This window comes from Podarcis bocagei (assembly GCF_964188305.1).
Source record: "Podarcis bocagei genome assembly, chromosome: 13".
NCBI classification, from domain to species: Eukaryota; Metazoa; Chordata; class Lepidosauria; order Squamata; family Lacertidae; genus Podarcis; species Podarcis bocagei.
This window is the reverse complement of record NC_138138.1, coordinates 29,327,749-29,343,050: the sequence shown is the minus strand read 5'-3', so window position 1 is coordinate 29,343,050 and position 15,302 is coordinate 29,327,749. Positions and strand designations below refer to the sequence as shown.

The window sequence follows — 15,302 nt, the reverse complement described above, 5'->3', positions numbered from 1 at the left end:
AATGCAGCCTTGGCGCACACCTCTATTTATTGGGACCTCGTTGGATAGGTTTCCCGCAGGTGTGAGTCTCACTCTAGCCGACGACCCGTGGTGTAATTGGGTTATAAGCCATAACAGTCTTCTATCTATGCCCCATCTCTCTAGTTTCTTCCATAGACAGTTTCTTGGGATACTGTCGAAGGCGGCCTTTAGGTCTATGAAAGCGACACATAGGCGCCCCCGCCTCGGGGCAGAATATTTTCTGGCAAGATGATACATAATTACCATATGGTCAGAGGTCGAGTAATTGTTCCTAAAGCCCGCTTGCTCATGGCCAATCAGATTTGAGTCGTTTGCCCAATGAGACAGCTTAGACAGCAAAAATTTTGCATAGATTTTCCCGATGATAGACAAAAGGCTGATGTTCCGATAGTTCTCCGGGTCAGCAGGGGGACCCTTTTTATGGACTGGCACGATCACGGCCTCCTTCCATGACCTAGGGATAAGCCCCGTAGAATTAATTGCGTCAAAGACTTTGGCCAGAATTTCAGCCCACCACCTCGGTTGCGCAACAATAGCCTCAGCAGGGACTAGATCCGGCCCGGGGGCTTTGCCCGTTTTCAGATCTAATATCAAGTCCATTATCAGGTCTGGGTCGGTAGAGGGCCACAAAGGTAGGTGGTCGGCTCGGAATTCCGTGGATGAGTTGGATTCCTCTGCCAAGGAGAAATATTTACTCAAGAATTTTTCCCATGTGGGCGCAGGGATAATCGTCAGTGGGTACTTCCTTCCTCTTATGTTTATCAGAGCCCAAAATTCCTGTGGTCTGCGGGATCTAGAGGCCGCTATCAAGGCTCGCCAACGCTTTTGATGCCACTCGCGTTTGGCCAGCTTTAAAGTCTGTTTGTATGCTCTTTTGGCTTGTAAATAGGAGGATGGTAGAGCTTGGGCATTAGAGTTTTTGTATTCATTATAGATGGAACGAAGAAGGGATCTTGCTTGTTTGCAAGAGGTGTTAAACCAAGGGGCCCCAGCACTGCAATGCGCCACTTTCGCCTTTTGAGGAGGTGATGTAAAAAAAGTGGTAAGGTTTGTTGTAAGGTTAAAAAGTTTCAAAACCGAATTGGAATCTTGTAAATCAGTAGTTATTTGAGGTAGATAGGCAGTGATTTCCCTATGGAAAAAATCCTGGTATTTTTGGGCCACAGCCTCCGACCATTTGATCCCTCTTATTTGGACCGATGATGAGGTTTCCAGAAGGACTGAGTGTTTATAGTCCTTCTGGCGCCGGAACAATGACAAAGTGGTCACTACTGGGAGGTGATCACTGAAATGTTGATTTTCAACTTGGAAGGAAAGTACATTAACGGCCAAATTTGCGGAGATCAAGAAGTAATCGATAACATTGTTAGATGTTGGTCCCAGGTGAGTGAACTCCCCCGGTATATCGGGGGGGAAGGTGCCGTTCAAGAATACTAGATTCAAGCGAATGGCCATTTGGTAAAGGGTCACTCCTGCTTTGTTTACTCTGTTGTCCTTTGAAGTTCTAATTCTGGTATGTTCCAAGTCAAAGTTGTCCAAACATGGGGGAGTCCACCATTTGGACTTGGTTAGTAGGTCCCAATTAGTGGCAATACGAGCATTAAAATCTCCCCCAATTAAGGAATACGAGTTAGGGCATTTGGTATGACATGACAATAGGTGATTTTCAAATGATTCCCATCTCCAATCAAGATCAGGTGCTGAGCCTTCGGGGGGGAGATAAACATTAGTAATTAGTAATGAGGACTTCCCTTCTGTGATCAGTCCAGATAGAGCAAAAGGCGAGGAAGCCCGTACCAGAGTGAATTTGGCGCGAAGTTGGAGTGAGATCCCAATCAAAAGACCCCCTTTGGGGCGACCTCCTTTCAAGGAAGGGGAGGCCGGAAGTGTTAGAAGATCGAAGCCATCTATGATAATCTCTTCCTCATCCCACGTTTCTTGGAATAGAATGATATTAAATGAGTTTATGTACTTCCTGAATTCGGGGTCTGATTTTTGGGTTCTCCAACCAGCGATGTTCCAGCTAAGTATTGATAATGTCGGCCTGGTTTAAAAAATAAACCCAGCAACAGGATTTTGGAGGTTCTCAGACAAGGCATCTCAGTGGGACCCCTTAACCTGGAAGAAATGGGCATGTTATTCTCTACCACTGGCTGAATTCTCCACATTTTATGGTAGATCATTGCAGCTATTCTGTAGCCGGACGTTTTATTCAGGACAACCAGAATATCAGTTGGAGTAGCCCAGTATATTTATTTTTTTTCATAGTGTTAAATACAAATAAAAAGTACAAAAAAATTAAATAAGGGCTTAGAGCTCATCAGTTATTCCGGTGCCTTTTCATTCATTAGCCAGAAAACAATAGAAGGCAACAGCAATTTTATTTTTAGAGAGCAACTGGACAAAAGTCTGTCTGGGTGCTTTCCAGGAAAAAGGACTAGAGACTTAGTTTTTTTATTTAAAAAAACAGCTGAACATTCAGGAGAGAAGTCAGGAATATTTCTGAGGAACCACATCCTTGTTCCACCCACCCTTATGGGTTGTGATAGTCATGATAGGCATGTAAGTGGTTCTGTTCAGGCAGCTGAGTCCTTGACGGGTGCCAGCACAAAGTGAAATAACCTGCAACCGTTGCAAACTATAGAAATCATTTTGGTTCAATTTGCCCCAGTCCAAAAAGAGATCCTTACAGGTAAGCAGGCTTCTGCATGCCACTAATGTGCATTTTTAAACTGTTTTCACTCCACTCTTTGAGCTGAAAAAGGCTCCCAGAGCAGGTTTCAATTATCAGTAATGAGACTCATATTCACCCATGACCCTCCAGCATTTTGAATAAAACATTTTTGCAAAAGGCTATTTGAAGAGCACAGATGGTTGTTTTTATGAGTGCACATGAGAAACGCCCAACAAATGGTACTTATTGTTCCTGTCTTAGCGCTTCTGTCTTTCCTTACATACACCAGGCCTAACTCAGCTGATAGGCGGACAGGTTTTGCTTCGCAGCAAGTCTAGCAGCCCAGACTTCACTTAAGCTTTTGGCTTACTTACTTAAAACCATCTGAGTGGTTTTATTGAACTGTTCCTCAAAAGATAGTGCCATCTCCAGCATGGCGAGTTTGCTCTTCTCCTGCTGATGCACATCACTCCACCATATATATTTTATGGATAAGCCTCTGTGGGATGAGGATGCCTTGGCCCACAGGATCGTAAGATACTTGTAAACCTATAATTCATCAGAAAACAGGACAACCTTTATCCCATACACCCCCTAATTCAATCTCCTTGTGAGCAAGGCTGAGCCAAAACTTGCTAGAAACTGTATGATCCTTCCTATGCCTCAGGCAACACCATGCTGAAGGCCGCAGGTTGACAGCTGTTGCAAATCTGCTGTAAAAAGTGTCTTTCAGACGAGTAGGAAGCATCCATCATACAAAACAGCATTTATTTACAGGTACAGATTATATGTGAATGGTGATAGGGAAGGCGGCGAGTGCCAACCGGCCAGCCAAACTGGAGGACCCCGAGTTCTGGCACACAGCTTAGCCGCAGGAACCATCACACAGCCTGAAGCTGAGAGTGCACCAAACAGGGAAAGGTCGGTTTTGGCCCGCCCCAAAGTTACTCAAGGTCATCGAGGAGCTGCAGTTCAAAGACCTGCAGGTGCTCCTTGAGCCGTCGATGTGCCTCGGCGCTGTGCGGCCGCCGCTCGCGCTGAAGCTCGCAGATCCGAAGGCGGAGTCGCTGTTCTCGGCGCCGGCAGGCCTGGAGCTGCCGCTGCGCCTTCCCCAGAGCATCAAGGGCCGCCTCCGCTCGCCGCTTCCACAGCAAGGCACTGCCTACCTGGTAGCTGTGCTCGTTCTGGATGTAAGCCCCAGCTGGAGGAGGCAGGCGCAACATGTAGAGAGAGAGGGAAACAGGGTGGGATGAATCCCCCACAGGTTCTGGGAGGGCCGGAGAAGGAGAAGCTTCTTCCTGGCCAGTAGCAGCAGGTGACTGTTCGAGGGGAATGTCTGACAGGGTGGCCAGGCTCTCCGACACCGGCCCCGGGAGGTCAGGCTGGCTACGAGGCTCGCCGCTGGTGGGAGCAGCCCCAGGGCTTGGCAGCTCTTGTGCAGGGAAGCAGGAGATGTCCATGCACAAAGGACTCGACTCCTCCTCCAGGCAAGGGCTGCAGCTGTAGGCAAGGAACAGAACCCTGGTCAGACAGGAACCGAGTGGGGAAGATCTGCCACACTTTTATCGCAGGTGTAATGACAAGCAGAGGATGACAAAATTGGACATGCCCTTGTTCCCGAAATAACCAAAGCATGCCAGCATGGAGCAATAACTGTGGTTCAACTTCAACTGGAGGGTGGCAGCTTCACTACCCCTGCAGTAAGGCAGCAATTCTGTGTGCACACTTCCAAAGAAGCAAGCCCCACTAAACATAATTAACATTCATAGGATGGTACAGGAAGGGAGGGAAGACCTTCCACGGAGCATGGCAAGAGAAGCCAGAAGGGCAATACTCACCTCTGCTTCTGTTGACGTTTCGCGAGTTTCGAGTTGCCTAGCTTTGATTTTTGGCGCAGTTTGGCGTGAAGTTCAAATATTGTGGGAACAGCACCCTCTTTGAGCCGATGGTAGCCACTGCAAAAAGGAGCATCAACACTCATAAGCCATCTCTGGCTTCAGACAGGCAAGCATCCTTCTCTGGAAGGTCATCTGAACTATAGACCTTGCAGCAAGACATCTCTTTTTGGGGAGCTGCTGGGTTCTGGGAGGTGCTAGCTGCACCTGTGGTTAGCCAGTTATATTTCTGCATTGCAATGTTTTCCCTCTAGATCTCTGCACGTGCAACTGCATGTGCTGAGTCCCAAATAAACAGAGCTTTGTAAGTAACACATGCTGCTTAAATTCGGATTTCTCCCCACAAATCTCAATGGAGATAATCCAGTGTGACCTCCACAATACAGCACTCCCACTTGCTTATACTACTAAGATATAAAATTGCTTTATAAGGAGTCGGACCATTATGCCCACTACTATTTGCTCTCAGTGATACTTATTGGGAAAAGCCTCTTCCTGAGTCCTTAAGATCCTCACACACCTTCATTACTTTATCAAACTGATCTAACAGGTCTTGGTGACTTGGGTATGTCTAGGTTTATCTACATCTACACAGCATCTACACATTGGATTCTGCCCTCACCCCCCAAAAAAGTATTTAAATTGAAAGCTGGTCACCCTGAATAAACCACAGGTCTTCCATGACAGCTTTCTGGCCTTCAACAATTGTTCCCCCCACCCCACCGGCCTTTAAGTCATTTCTAGCTCCCTTCTCCACCCCCTCTGCAAGCAGCACCTTTGCCAATGTCAAATGTATAATCTAAGACATTGTCCAATTGTGACCATATCCACCTGTTTTAGTTCTGCTTAGCGGTTCATGCCCTTTCATATTCCAGTGACCTACCTGGTGCCCACCAGTTCGAAGCAACTCTTCTCAAAGTGCTTGGAGCAAAAGTAAACATACTTGGAGGCAGGGTCCCAAAGACCCTGGCCGCTCATGTCCTTCCTCCGACAATTCTCCAACCACATCGCTCGCCGGGGGTTGTCCTTTGGAAGTCTAGGAGCACACAGAGGAGGTGAGTCAGGCAAGGATGAAGAGCAGAGTGCAGCAAAACAATGGAGGCCTTCTTCCCAGGCACAAGGACAATTGTCTGAAAATGTCATCCCAGGAGCTTCCCTGTCATGTGGACTTATGTGCATCATAGAGCAAAAGTATGATTTGATTGCATGGAATAACAATTGCTCTGGGTGAGTAGCTTAATGGCAAACTGAGTCTGACTGATCCCTTGGGACTCCAGATCCTTGGCTAACATAAGAGTCTTTCCCAGGCTGGAAAAAGAACTACAGCATCATTCTAGCCCTTTAATGCTAGGAGACACTACAAGGATATCTACATTACTATTTCCAGAGATTATGGCTGTTCAGCCAACAGTATCACTGTGGTGCAAAAGGAAAGTAAGTGTAGCTAGGTAAAATATTCCATAGTTTTTTGTGAAGCCTCCCTGCAACTTGCCCTTCCTGTTCACATTTCATGCCAACAAACCCCTATCTTGAACGCCTTTTTTGGTGAGGGAGAGGGCAGGACATGATTGTTACTTTAAAAAAGAAGTATGCATATTACAGCCTCTGTTTGTGTGAAATCTGCTTAAGGTACCGTAAAAAGGCACTGTGAACTCCAGAAATGATAGCAGGGAAATACAGTGGTACCTTGGTTCTCAAACACCTTGGTACTCAAACGCCGAAGTGTTCCGATTTTTGAATATTTTTCGGAAGCTGAACATCTGGTGCAGCTGTCGGCTATTGTTTCTGCGGCACCTGCACCAATCAGAAGTTGTGCCTTGGTTTTCGAACATTTCGGAAGTCAAACAGACTTCCGGAATGGATAAAGTGTGGCGCTTTTGTTTTTGCTATATATTTTGCATTTTTGTTTTTTAGGCTTTTTCAGTTAATTTGTTTTTGTTACTGTGTGGAACCCAGTTCAGCTACTGATTGATTGACTGTGTAACTGCGGAAGTGGATAAAAGCCCCCCATCCAAACAATGACTATCATCAGTGCAGGTAAGAAAAAAAAACTAATTTTAATTTTTATCATCTACAATACTGTCTTATTTATTTTATAGTATAGTACATTGATTGATTTCGTTTTATGGATCAATGGTCTTGTTAGATAGTAAAATTGCTGTTTTAGGGGTTGTTTTTAAAAGTCTGGAACAGATTAATCTGTTTTGCATTACTTTCTATGGGAAAGCACACCTTGGTTTTGGAACGCTTTGGTTTTGGAACGGACTTCCGGATTAAGTTTGAGAACCAAGGTACCACTGTAATGGAAAGATCTTCAACTAGTCAAAGGAGTGACAGCAGGAATCTGGTAGGTTTTCTTAGCCTTTCCTCTGCCTTGTGACAGCTTTAACTTTGGATCAATGGCTACACACACACACACACACACTTTATTTTCTGCCATGAGCTCCTCAAGGAAGGGTGGGACAGAAATATAAGAAGAAATACTAATATCCCCAACGTGATATTCCTGCAGACTAGTACCAGCCAGCCCTCAATTCAAAATGGGCACCATTTTGAAAGGGAGATTGGGTGGGCCCCGAATAGCATCAACTCTCACCGATGGAAGGAAATGCCTCGGTTGCGTGTCTCAGGAGTGTCACGGGTGCAGCAGCCAGTGGCAGAACAGTGGCGGGGCATCTATAAGAAAAGAGAGGAACTTTAAAACCCACACTATCCTGAAGACTCAGGGTAAGCTATAGCAGCTATTATATTTGTATTTTAAGAGGAAGGGACATGCTGGGTATTCAGAAGCCTCAAGGGCTGACTAAGTGTCCTAAGAAAGTCCCAAAGTTCTGCAACAAGTTATCATAATTCGTTGCCCAAAGCATCTGAATTCTATAAGCTGTATAAATTATTCTAATCAGCACAATTTATTCGCATAATCTGCTAGTTTTTGTTTTTTAGGCAGAGGTTAAGACAAGGAGCTATAAAGGGAAGTGAAGTCCTACCCCACAATATAACTACTGGAAATCATCTTCATCCACCCACCTGGTTTATGAGATTTCACCAGCATTGCAGACAAAACTTAAAGCCCACCTTCACAAGACATCTAAGATTCTGAAGAAGCAGGATCCCTTGCACAGGAACACAGAAAGTTTTTCAGTCTGGCATGGAATACACACAAGTCATGCAGGTTCTTCCTTTTGTTATACTTGATGAGCACCTACTCTCTGTTTGCATCTGTTTCAATTATTTTGCAAGGCATCAGAAATAACGAGGGAGGGGGGGAGAAAAAAGAAAAGCCCCCTCATATTTTCTGGGCCTCTGTATCTCTCATTGTAGAACAGCAGAAACAGCAAGGCAGCACATAACATCCTTATAACACTAAAGCAATATCCCAGAAACCATTTAAGTAAATACACTTAGGGTTTGGACAGCTCTAAAAGCAGAGCAACCATCTTCAGGAATTGGCATAAGGCTGTGCAAGCCATGTATCCTTTGGAAGAAGATTACTGAAGCTCTCGTCAGGGTTTGGGGTTGTGGGGGGTGACAATCAAAGCATCAAACCAAAATGCTCAAAAACCAAACTGGGAGTCTTAAGCGAAGAGAAAATTACTTCTGCAAAACAATATAAAATTATGAGTGCTGAGGGGGAAAGGATACTAGAACAGGGTCACCCAATAAAACTGATTTGGCAGTAGGCCAAGGACAGAGAAATGAACGTGCTTCTGCACACAGCAGATTAATGCAGTGAATTCAATACCCAGATGTGATAACTTAGTACTTAGTACTTTAAAAAGAAAAGAGCATTGAACATGTTCATGGAGAAGACCATCAACTGCTATAAGTGGATATTATTCTTCCACAGCCTCTTACATCCATATTTGGATGTACACCTCTTCCAAGTTCTCTCCAGCATTCTCTGTTGTTTGCTTCCTGCTGTTAGTTTTAGATTGTCCACCCATTGTGTAAGTGGCCATATCCTTCGACTTTTGAAACTGAAGGTTTCCAGTTACCAGATATTGGCACAAAGCAACAGGGAATGAGAGCTGCCTTCATCCACTGCTGGGAAGGGTGGGGCATTCCAGAGGATCTACTTGGCCAATGCTGCATCAGAATGCTGGCCTAAATAGATCCAATGTAACATGGTAGCTGAAGTATAAGCTCTCAGAGATCTTAACCCTCCACCTTTTGGCTTAGGCATTATTTTCATTTGCACGGCATTTTATTTTATGATGCTAGGGCTGAATTTTCTTCCCTCACTGCCAGGTTGGCTCACATTTGGATGTTGCAGATATCACTTAGGTTGCACTAGAGGCAAGATGGTGCCCAACAACACTGGAATCCAGACAAGGATACAAATAGGAAAACGGAGAGCAAAAGCTGGTGCTGAGAAAATACAGCGGTACGAGATAGGAATGAGAAAACACTGCTCTTAAGTGAAACAGAGAGAGGCCTAGACAGAAGGTTTCATACATCTCACAGCCATTCAGCTCATTCAGCTGCTGATCTAAGGGGTTATTTATTTTTAAAACCTGTATCCCATCCATCCCCCTGGGGGTTCATGCCTCCGGTGCTCTTCCACTGCTGCCACTCACTTCAACCCTCACAACAACACAGTGAGGTGGGTGGCTAGTTCAAGGTCACCGTAACCAGCTTCAGAGCCAAATAGTGGGGGAATGAAGCCAGGATTCCCACCCCACACAACCCCCAAGGTCCTAATCTGACCTAATCTAATACCAGCTGAAAACAGACTGGCGACGCCCTTACATTCACGCGCTTTCACCCACCCGACCGTGGAAGTCCTAACGTGCATCACTAAATGGGGGCCGGCGGAGGGCAAGGAAAGGTTTGTGAGGTTTGTTTGTTTTTTGCCAATTACGCCCATTATTTCGGGTCAGCTAATCTGGAATGAAATGGGAAGAACGTTTGAGTGGCAGGAACTGAGGACCATCCCAAAGGGATGGGGGAGGGAATGTCATGAGCCGCCTCCCGCCGCCCCCCCCCCCGCAAGGAAAGGGACATTCCAGAGTTTGAAATGACTGGGGGGGATATGCAGAGCAAAAGGGGCGGGGCCACAGCAGGTCTCCATCTCTCTCTCCCCCTCCCCCCCCCAACCGGGAAAGGAGGAAAAGCGGCCAAAATGCCCCTCTGCCCACCGCCGAGAACGGAGACGCAGAGGAAGGGCTCGCGGCGGAGAAGTCGGGTGAGGGGGTCACTAATTTTTATTTTATTGGTTTCTCTCCTCACCTCCCCACTCCCATTGCTCGGGGCACCGCCGTCGCGGCTTCGAAGCTGACAGGGGGAATCTCAGACCTTCTCGCGAGAATAGGTGCGCGAGCAAGCGAAGACCTAGAAATAGGAAAAAGTGAAGAGAGCCCCCTCGGCGCCGGCCATTTCCGCTCTCGAATTCCATTCGCTCAGACGTTCAGAATGCAAGGATCGCTTTCCCCGTAGAGCAAAGAGCCAACGCAAGAAATCACAACGCTTTTATGAAAAGCATTTTAGTCTGCATTCCTAGGCGTCTTTGCCCGAGGGTAGGAAAACCTAGGGGTTGCGTCTTGTGTATTACAGGAAGTTCAGGCTGCGCGCTTTTCTCACTTTTTCCTATCTCTAGGGAGCGAGATTGCAGCTCCTACGTATCACCCCCCACCTGACCAATCACCCTCTCGCCTTTCTAGGCGCTTGTGTTGCTTCCGGGCAGCCTGGCGCAACCTAACCTCCCGCCTACAGCCAATCAAAGGCCGCCCCCTTCAGATCAAATGCGGGTTCTAAAAGAAAAAAAGAGCATAACGGATTGCGTGCGCATGAAAAGGCGGGTACCGTCGCCCCGTGGGTCAATCACAAGCGCGCCAAAGCACCCCGGCAGGAGGCGTGCGAGCCTGGGGGCCAACTGTCAGTGGGCCGGTTTGCTTTTAAAGCGGTTCTGTCCATTTAGACAAGGCAGCCTTTGCCCAAAAGTTCACAGGCTGATAGACATGACACCAAAAGAGGGGAAGGGAGAAAGAAGCAGACTCGAGTGACAGTTATTAAAGTTAGATAGTAAGTTCCTGTCTACCAATTTCGCATGGGTCCCTCTACCTATGGAATATGCAGAAATGGCGAAGCTGACCGCGAGAATAAGAAATCAAGATAACAGACTTTTTATAAAAGAGTAGAAATTATTGAATATTTACAGATAAATTGCAAACAGATAAAAACATTAGCAGGATTATTGTAATAACCTGCAGTTTCATAAGAGTATATATTTAAAGTAGATAATGGGCAAAATAAATGAATTTGGATATGCAGAAGATATTAAAACATAAATTTCAGGAACTGCAGAAAGAGGGGAAACGAAGTCAAACTTTGAAATGTTAAATTGATTGTAAAACTAATGAAATGTATAAACTTGAAAAGTATAAATAAAAACTTTAAATAATTATTTTTATTTTGTGACTCCTACCTATTTAGCATTCATTGACCTTCTCCAGAAGGTCCCTATCCCTCCTCTTGCATTCCCTCCCTTTAAGCTATGTAAAGGGCCACAGACTAGAATATTATGGCTACATGGGCTTCTTGGCCATGTTCCAATTTTTTACTGCAGTTTTTGCTAGGGGAAAATACGTTTACAACTTCAATGAAGCCAAATTTATTACCTTCAGCATGTTATTTTGTAGTGTTTGGATATATTCTAACTTTTTTATTCCTCCCCCACTCTACTGGAACTGAACAAATATGCAATGCATTCTTCAGAATTATAGTTTCAGTGGTGTACAAACTCATTATCTTGAGTATTGCCTCTTCTAACGGGCCTCTTTCAATTGGACTTGAGGTGTGTTGAGTCAGTCTGTGATTAAAAATGAAAAGCTCTGCATTGTCAGCTTCAACAAACTCTGATCTTCCAGAAGTTAAACAGTGGTGAGATAAAAATATTTTCGAGTAACCCATCTCAATATAGTGGTACCTCTGGTTGAGAACAGGATCCGTCCCGGAGGCCCATTCGCAACCTGAAAAGAACGCAACCCACGTCTGCGCGTGCGCGGGTCATGATCTGCCGCCTCTGCGCATGTGCATGATGTCATTTTGCACGTATGCACATGCGCAAGCGGCGAAACCCGGAAGTAACCCTTTCCGGTACATCCGGGTCACCGCGGGACGCAACCTGAAAACACGCAACCTGAAGCAAATGTAACATGAGGTATGACTGTATATGGAGAAGGAACCAGGGATGCCATCTTGTCGTCAGGATTGAGGGTGCCTGCCGCTGCCACGTGGATGTGCAACATCACACACATATGTACAGGCATGTGCATGACATCGCACGTCCGCATGGTGGTTCCCCTTCCTCCTCTCTGCAGGCAGGATCCAACACCCCCCCCCCCCGGGAAAGGATGCCTTGTTGGCTGGCTCCAGAGGATGGAGCTGAACAACTCTCTCAGAGGCAGTGCCACTGACGCCTGCTGGGTTTTCTCATTGACTTTGTGGGGGCCCAGCCCCCACAATTATATTATTGTGCCTCCCTGGAGTTGGGTGCTATGGAAGGAACTTTTGGGTTTACCACTAAAGGTCAAACTGCCATTTTTGGTAGAAATGCAGGATTTCTTCAGTTTTAAAAATATCAGCTTCCATTTACTTCCCAGGAAAGAGAAGTATTGAAAGAAACTAGACCAGAAGGTCTGATCCCAGCAATTAAGTCTTTGAAAACATTTAAGTTATGGGATGTTGCACCGACAGTTGCAATGTGGCAGTGGACAGGGAAATATAGGGAGAGAAGAAAGTGGTTTCCTTGATCCTGGCAATCTAAATTATCCTAGACATGAAAATTGTGAAATTAGAATGCTCTCCTCACACTATACCATCTTCAGCTATATAGGTAGTCATAAAGCAGTTTCAGCCTGGTAAACAGTGCCAATCCTGAGCCCTCCTCCTCCTCCTCCGATCACTCTTGGCAAGAAAGATTATCTTCCATGAACACAGTCAACAGTGAGTCCATAAGTGACTGGAGGCCAATTCTGGATCCACAAGTCCTTCCACAGTGGGGACATAGGTTTCCTGGCAGGAGTTGATCACAGTGAGGGTTTGTCAAATGTGCCCTACCTCTTGCTGTTTCTCCTTTTTGCCCTGAGCTCGTGCTTATTCAAAGTCCATGACACCCTTGGTAAAGGATGTTCTCCAGCTGGAGATGAAGATAATAGAGTTGGGGCAATAACACATCCCTGTTTAATGTCTGATCCCACTGTGAATGGTTGACTTTTGAGAGCCATTGTTATCCGCGATTGTTGCCATCATGTTATTGTGGACGAGCCAAAGGATGTTCACAAATTTATCTGGGCAGCTATTTTTCAGAAGGACAGTCCACAGGGCAGTACAATTTACACTACCAAAGTCTTAGTCAGGTAGATAAACACCATATACAGGGGTTGATTTTGCTCTCTGCATTTTTCTTGAAGCTGTCAAGCAGTGAAATTCATATCCACTGTCCCCCTAGAACATCGAAAACCATTTTGGGATCTAGGAAGTGTGTTCTCAGATATAGTTAGGAGACGGTTTGCTAAGATCCCTACAATAATTTTGCTGGTTGTGGTCAAGAAAGAGATGCCTCAATAATTTCCACAATCCGTTCTATCAGCTTTTTAAAAAAGATTGATAATTTTGGCATCTCTAAAGTCTCCTGGGATCTCTTCTCTCTGCCAGATTTTTTTGAAGTTGTTGGGTAAGCTCAATTCTGCCCACTCCAGATCTGGAGATACGGCAAGATTTGGAGATACATGCAACACTAGCATGTTGGGGTAAGATTTGAGGTAGATGGGAAAGGTGGGATGAGTTTCCTCTCCTACCCTTAAAGAGCACCACGTTTCCTGTTCCAGGGCAGCTGTTATACTGAACATTATCACTCCTTTTAGAAGGAAAGGTGTATTGCAGGAATTTGTTAGCAAATGACAGAAAACCATGGCTAAAAAAGCCACCTCTATTGGTCTGTCACCCCCCCAACTGTATTACCTGGGTTATGAAGGCGTCCTAAAGACAAAGATTATGGGATAATCCACACAGTGTCTTGTGATCTAGATCGCACGCAGTCTGTAGTCCGCTGGCAGTAGGAGTACAATATGGGCATGTCTTTAAGTTAACATCTTACATTAAAAACCTGACAGTACCAAATTACCAAACCTGACAGTACCAAATTATCGAAGTCTTTTCACCAAAGCCAGACTAAATGTCTTTCCTTCTGCAGTGTTGGATGGCAGGTTGAGAGGAGTTCCCTGCCAGGACAGACTTTGCTCATGTGCTCAAGACATCGATTCTATAAAACATATTTTGTTGCACTGTGCAAAATATGAGCAAGCCAGGGCTGAACTGATATTACCCTTGCTGGTACCTTTCCCGGGAAAATTGGAGGCTCACTATGTCAGGTTCCTATTGGAAGACTGGACAAATGCTAGAACATTAGAAGTGGCCAAGTTTTTATCGGTGGTTGCAAGAACCAATGATCCCTATATTCTGAACGAAATGCTTGTTTAACCTGGAGGTAGGCTGTATGAATTGTGTATTGCTTTGTAACAATTTGTTGGGTCTCTGGACCGTAATAAAGGTTGATGATGATGATGAGTATTTTGAGCAAAAAACACGATGGACTAAAAAAAAATATGAGTGAAAATTTAACCTGTGCATCAGAACTTGAAAGATGAAGAAAAAGGTGACCAGCAGATTTAGACTTGAAAGATTAGCAAAATGATGACATACGGGTCAGAACTCCGAAAAAGGAACGAAAACATAACCTGTGGTTGAGGACACCAAAGCAAAAAAATCAAAAAATGACAATTTTGGTGATATTCTGAAGTGTTTGGCTATCCTTTGTTCCTGAGTACCAAGTGGCTGTGGAGATCTTCTCCACTGTGGCTTCCAGTACTGGCTTACTAGGTTACATGTTTGTTTGCAAATGCTACGTTATTGTGTGAGATCCACTGTAAATCCAATCAATCAATAAATATTCTAAAGTATTGTAGAGTCTGCAGTTTCTGCCATAATATTCTTCTCTGTTGAGGTGGTAATGAGGTGGTGAGCAAATGTTCATAACTTACAAATTAGCATGGATCATCATTGTCATTTTCTTCACTTCTATCAACAAATCAGAGAACAATTGTGTGATACATTACCCAAAATAAAAGATAATGGATTAAAAAATGTTAGTTGAGTGAATCTCTCCGGGTTCTCCAGTAATATATTTTGGCAGGGACATTTGGACTTCCAGTATTGGTTCTCCATTTGATTTATCCTACCCCAAGTTCATGTGTCACATTAGCAGACATTGGCATTTTCCCCATATCCATCTGCAAGGCACAAAAATGCCAGGATATCATGTGACTATTCAGTGGTGCCTAACATCAGGCAAACAAATATAGAAAAACCCTGCTACAGCAAGCTAACTTCAGAATTGTAGAATTGTTCCTTAATCCACTAACCTAACCAGCGGATCCCTTTTTCTTTTCTTTTTTTGTAGAAAGAACTTACAAAGCTATCCAGTCCAAGTGTTTTGTTATTTCAACCTGTTAACAGTCTGATAAATCTCTTCCTTCAAAATATCTCTATTCATTTTGGTCCAATGTGTCCCACTTATACATTTTCCACTAGATATGTCCTCACCTCAAGGTTTCATCAAGCTATTGAGTTTTAGTAATGATAAATTCCCAAACAAGGAATTTATTTTTGCATTATCATAAGTAACACTCCCATCTTTTTGTATCAGTGAATAT

General features: G+C 44.7%; 1 protein-coding gene and 1 long non-coding RNA gene across 7 annotated transcripts; one reads left to right on the top strand and one right to left on the bottom strand.

Annotated features, from left to right (window-relative positions):
* Positions 1–3,446: 3,446 nt before the first annotated feature.
* On the bottom strand, positions 3,447–10,272 carry THAP7 (THAP domain containing 7). Of its 2 annotated transcripts, none has more exons than XM_081168764.1 (5): positions 10,171–10,272; positions 7,187–7,266; positions 5,474–5,626; positions 4,534–4,650; positions 3,447–4,195 (listed from the first exon to the last, which is right to left on the bottom strand). In XM_081168764.1, exons 2-5 carry the CDS (start codon positions 7,264–7,266, stop codon positions 3,640–3,642), a joined length of 906 nt encoding a protein of 301 aa, XP_081024890.1. In that variant the 5' UTR covers positions 10,171–10,272; the 3' UTR covers positions 3,447–3,639. The 2 variants fall into 2 exon arrangements, with proteins under 2 accessions (XP_081024890.1, XP_081024889.1); XM_081168763.1 differs by lacking the exon at positions 10,171–10,272 and adding an exon at positions 9,820–10,105.
* Positions 3,475–7,853, top strand: LOC308572585. 5 transcript variants are annotated; one of them, XR_014001816.1, is made up of 6 exons: positions 3,475–3,616; positions 5,466–5,645; positions 5,898–6,024; positions 6,505–6,627; positions 7,103–7,317; positions 7,534–7,853. It is a non-coding gene; the product is annotated as an uncharacterized lncRNA (long non-coding RNA). The 5 variants fall into 5 exon arrangements; XR_014001814.1 differs by lacking the exon at positions 7,103–7,317; XR_014001815.1 differs by lacking the exon at positions 7,103–7,317 and having other exon boundaries at positions 7,520–7,853.
* Positions 10,273–15,302: the final 5,030 nt, after the last annotated feature.

Bases quoted from the DNA above. Each gene is read 5' to 3' on its own strand.
- THAP7 (XM_081168764.1), bottom strand. From the start codon at position 7,266: ATGCCCCGCCACTGTTCTGCCACTGGCTGCTGCACCCGTGACACTCCT. The intron at 5,627-7,186 runs GTGAGAGTTGAT...GTGTGCTCCTAG, and splicing joins CGAGGCATTTCCTTCCATCG to ACTTCCAAAGGACAACCCCC. The intron at 4,651-5,473 runs GTAGGTCACTGG...TCCTTTTTGCAG, and splicing joins TTCGAACTGGTGGGCACCAG to TGGCTACCATCGGCTCAAAG.